The sequence below is a fragment of the Gymnoscopelus braueri genome (genome assembly GCF_963280865.1).
Source record: "Gymnoscopelus braueri genome assembly, chromosome: 22".
Classification (NCBI taxonomy): domain Eukaryota; kingdom Metazoa; phylum Chordata; class Actinopteri; order Myctophiformes; family Myctophidae; genus Gymnoscopelus; species Gymnoscopelus braueri.
In genome coordinates this window covers 31392421-31395825 of record NC_137624.1, presented here as the reverse complement: position 1 = coordinate 31395825, position 3405 = coordinate 31392421, and the positions used below count along the sequence as shown (strand labels likewise).

Here is a 3405-nt window from a genome sequence, read left to right as displayed (position 1 = left end):
ACCAAGCCTTTCCCCGTCTCACCCCATCACCTTCTTTGGGAGTACTGCACTATGCTGTACTGTACTTTTGTTGTTGTTTTTTACATTACTTAAATGTTTCAGTAGTGAGACAGATGGAGTATTAAGGTCCTTATACCCTGGGGGTGTTTTTTCTTCTTTTTTTCATGCGATTAATTCCCACAGAAATATATATTTTTTGTTACTGTTATTTGTGTAATGAGTACATCCACAGAGAACGTGAATATTATGTGGAGATAAAGCAACGCAATCATAATTTGGAACAAGGTAGATTTGTCACCATAATAAAAGCATCAACCTGTATGAATGAGGCAACAATTATGAATAGCAATTTAATCATTTTATTCGTTATGCCCTTGGTGTGTAAAGAACTTTATGCTTGATTTATACTTTGTTGCACGCCAATGTCACGTCCTGAACATAGCTTGTACATGGGATGTTTCTTTTTCTGAAGATGTTTTTAATCATCTTTTTGTGTCACTGTGTGTGTGCTGTGTGGATTTGTGCATTTATTTTATGTATGTACTGTGTATGCTTGTATGTATGCTTGTTTGGTTTTGTGTTGTTTTTGTTGTGCTTCTCTGCGTGTTTGTTTACAGGAGATGAACCCGTACTCGACAGTCTCTTCTGATCACGATGAAGCAGACCGCAGGTACTGTATGTGAGCTGAACTACACATACCCTACAGCAGTCATTCTCAAGCATCCTCAAGCAGCTTGATTTTCATCAGGTGTGTCTGTTTAGAAGAGAGAGTGATAAAGGGAGAAATGTGTAACTTGTGTGGTTCTGGCTCTACTATTGTTCCAACAGCATCGTTCTGCATTTGAAGATCTCCTGCCCCCCGTCACTTGCCAACTCCAACATGAGCCTCGTCGGGCCCGTAGACGCCTCGTCATCTCATCCGGCGCCGGGCCAGTCCGTAGCCCAGCTGAACATCCAACAACACCCGGCGCCGGGCGGCCAGCCCGTAGCCCAGCTCAACATACAACAACACCCGGCCGCGGGCCAGCCCGTAGCCCAGCTCAACATACAAGTGGAGTCGGACTGCGATGACTCCGTTTTCTACCCCAAGCAACACAACCCGGTCCCCAGGATCAGCCTTTACCCCTACAACCAGCCGCCTGTCGAATACAACGCAGACAATTATCCAAAAACATTTTCTGAGTTGCGTGATGATTTATGTGGCGAGACAATTCTGTAGTATATAGGCCATCTTGACAGGGAGATCAGTTCATGTTTATCGATGTATATATCACTTAAACAACCCCTCAGGCACACACATATTTTATTTGGAAGATCCAAAATGATTGTTACACTTAAAAGGGGTGTAAGTTTTGTTCAAAAAGAAGATAAAATAACTGTTGTTAAAACTTTAAAGCTCTGTATTCCCATTGTAATCATTGCTATAGAGTGTTTGTTCGGTATCAAGGGGTCTCCTCGTCTCTCCAGCTCTTTTGGTAAACCGCAAAGACATTTTCAGGTCAGGATACCAATTGTATCCAATCAGGAGAGAGATCGTTTATCAGCTTCATTTTTTGTTTTTTGTTTCATTACTTCCAATTTAACCTGTGTACCCCTGTTACTGAACAAACACTATAGCAATTATTACAATCAGAAGGTAGAGCTATTTAACACTTTTTTTAACACAATATTATATAATACAATATGATACAATATGATATATAATATCTTCCCATATGCCCCCTTCGGCTCTATATCAGTTAGCTTTCTTGAGAGACTGAATCTCAGTAGCCAAAAGTTGAAAGTTAGCAATTCTCTGAGAAGAATAACGTTTGCTCATGTTTGATTTTTAAATGTAATTAAATCACATACTATACACGTCCCTAACTAACTTTTATGATTATTTCTGAAGTAGCACTTCCACGTTTTTATTTGTTAAACTATTTAAGAAAGAAAGAAACTACCAAAAATTACTACTGCATGAGCCTGTGCTGTGTACACTACATGGGTTAGAACAATGTGTTGATTGTGATTTTTCATTTATTGTATTTCTTTATTTCTTTTAGTTCTCATGTGCCATGCATTTGTCTTTTTTTGCGCAAAGACAGAGAAAGTGATTTATATTCTGGTTTATCTGCTTTAAACGTTATGGATGTAAAAACTCAGTGAAATAAAAAATTTGTGCTGAAAATCCTTGTCAAAGACTTAATTGTTTCTCCCATTTGATTCTTGTCATACAGTGAATCAGATGTAGAATCACTTTACTGCCACTATGTAGGACACACAGGGATGGGTTTGATCGAGATGCAAGAAAAATTTTCATGACAAACATCAATGTGGAAATGACAATGTCAGCATCCCTATTCTGGGAATTTCATGATTCTGGTGAAAATAGATAAACATGGCCTGGACCACTGGCGTCGCGGTCCAGACACCTAGGCTCCAAAGTAGCCTGACAGCGCATAGTGGGTTCTGGGTTCGTGTACAGATCCCGACGGCCTTTGTTGCATGTCACTCCCCATCTCTCTCCCCATTTCCTTTCAGACAACTATCCTATCAATAAAGACTTAAGAAATTAGACCAACATTCTGTGAAAATAGCAGATCTACACTCTCACAGCTTGCTATTTTCGGCAGAGATTTGGTGCAGAGGGAAAAAAGGAGGGAACCAAGTACAGATCCCCGGGGGGACCCTGGTCAATGTAATAATAATACATGGGATTTAAGTGGTTAATGTGCAAACCATATGTATTAGTATACTACTGACCCACGACCTTGTGATCCATAATAAAGGTGAGCTACCCACTGAGCTACCCAGACCCAAGTAAAATAAAAGTACCTCAAAACTGTATACGTACTGTACAGTACTACTCGATAAACACTATATCAGTGCTTCTAAACGTGAACACACACACACACACACACACACACACACACACACACACACACACACACACACACACACACACGTTTCTCTTAGTTGTCATTTATTTAAGAAAAGTGTGCTTGCTTAATGTCCGTGGGCAACATCAAAAAGGGCAACGTAATCAAAACAGAAAAACAAAAAAAATACAAAATTTTACAATACAATACAATTCAGACACAAAATAAGGTGTTATTGTCAGATACTCCCTAGAAGATAGACACAGGCTGTGTGAATACAGGTTATTGGTAGACGCTCCCTAAGCAGGCTTTAGGCGCGGGCTCTTTAAATCCTCCGGTTTTCACGCCCCCCTCCCCCCCACACACCTGTTGTAAACAGACTGACAGGACATTAAAAACAAGCTCCTGTGTATTTGGAAGTAAAAGAGTTAAATAAACATCTTATAATGTAACGTTACACCTCATGGACGTCGAGTACAGTTGCCAGTCAGGGAGTGAAAACCTGCTGAGTCAAATGTGTTGACATGTTGAAATAGACGTTTTA

At 40.0% G+C, this 3405-nt stretch overlaps 1 protein-coding gene across 1 annotated transcript; it reads left to right on the top strand.

Annotated features, from left to right (window-relative positions):
- Positions 1 to 600: 600 nt before the first annotated feature.
- LOC308078464 (uncharacterized protein) lies at positions 601 to 2077 on the top strand. The gene is made up of 2 exons (XM_080419636.1): positions 601 to 670; positions 829 to 2077. The coding sequence occupies exons 1-2, from the start codon at positions 621 to 623 to the stop codon at positions 1217 to 1219; spliced, it is 441 nt and encodes a 146-aa protein (XP_080275762.1). The 5' UTR covers positions 601 to 620; the 3' UTR covers positions 1220 to 2077.
- The last annotated feature ends 1328 nt before the right edge of the window (positions 2078 to 3405 follow it).

Excerpts from the sequence above, each read along its gene's own strand:
- LOC308078464 (XM_080419636.1), top strand. The coding sequence starts at position 621 with ATGAACCCGTACTCGACAGTCTCTTCTGATCACGATGAAGCAGACCGC. Across the intron at positions 671-828 it reads CACGATGAAGCAGACCGCAG|CATCGTTCTGCATTTGAAGA; the intron begins GTACTGTATGTG and ends TTGTTCCAACAG.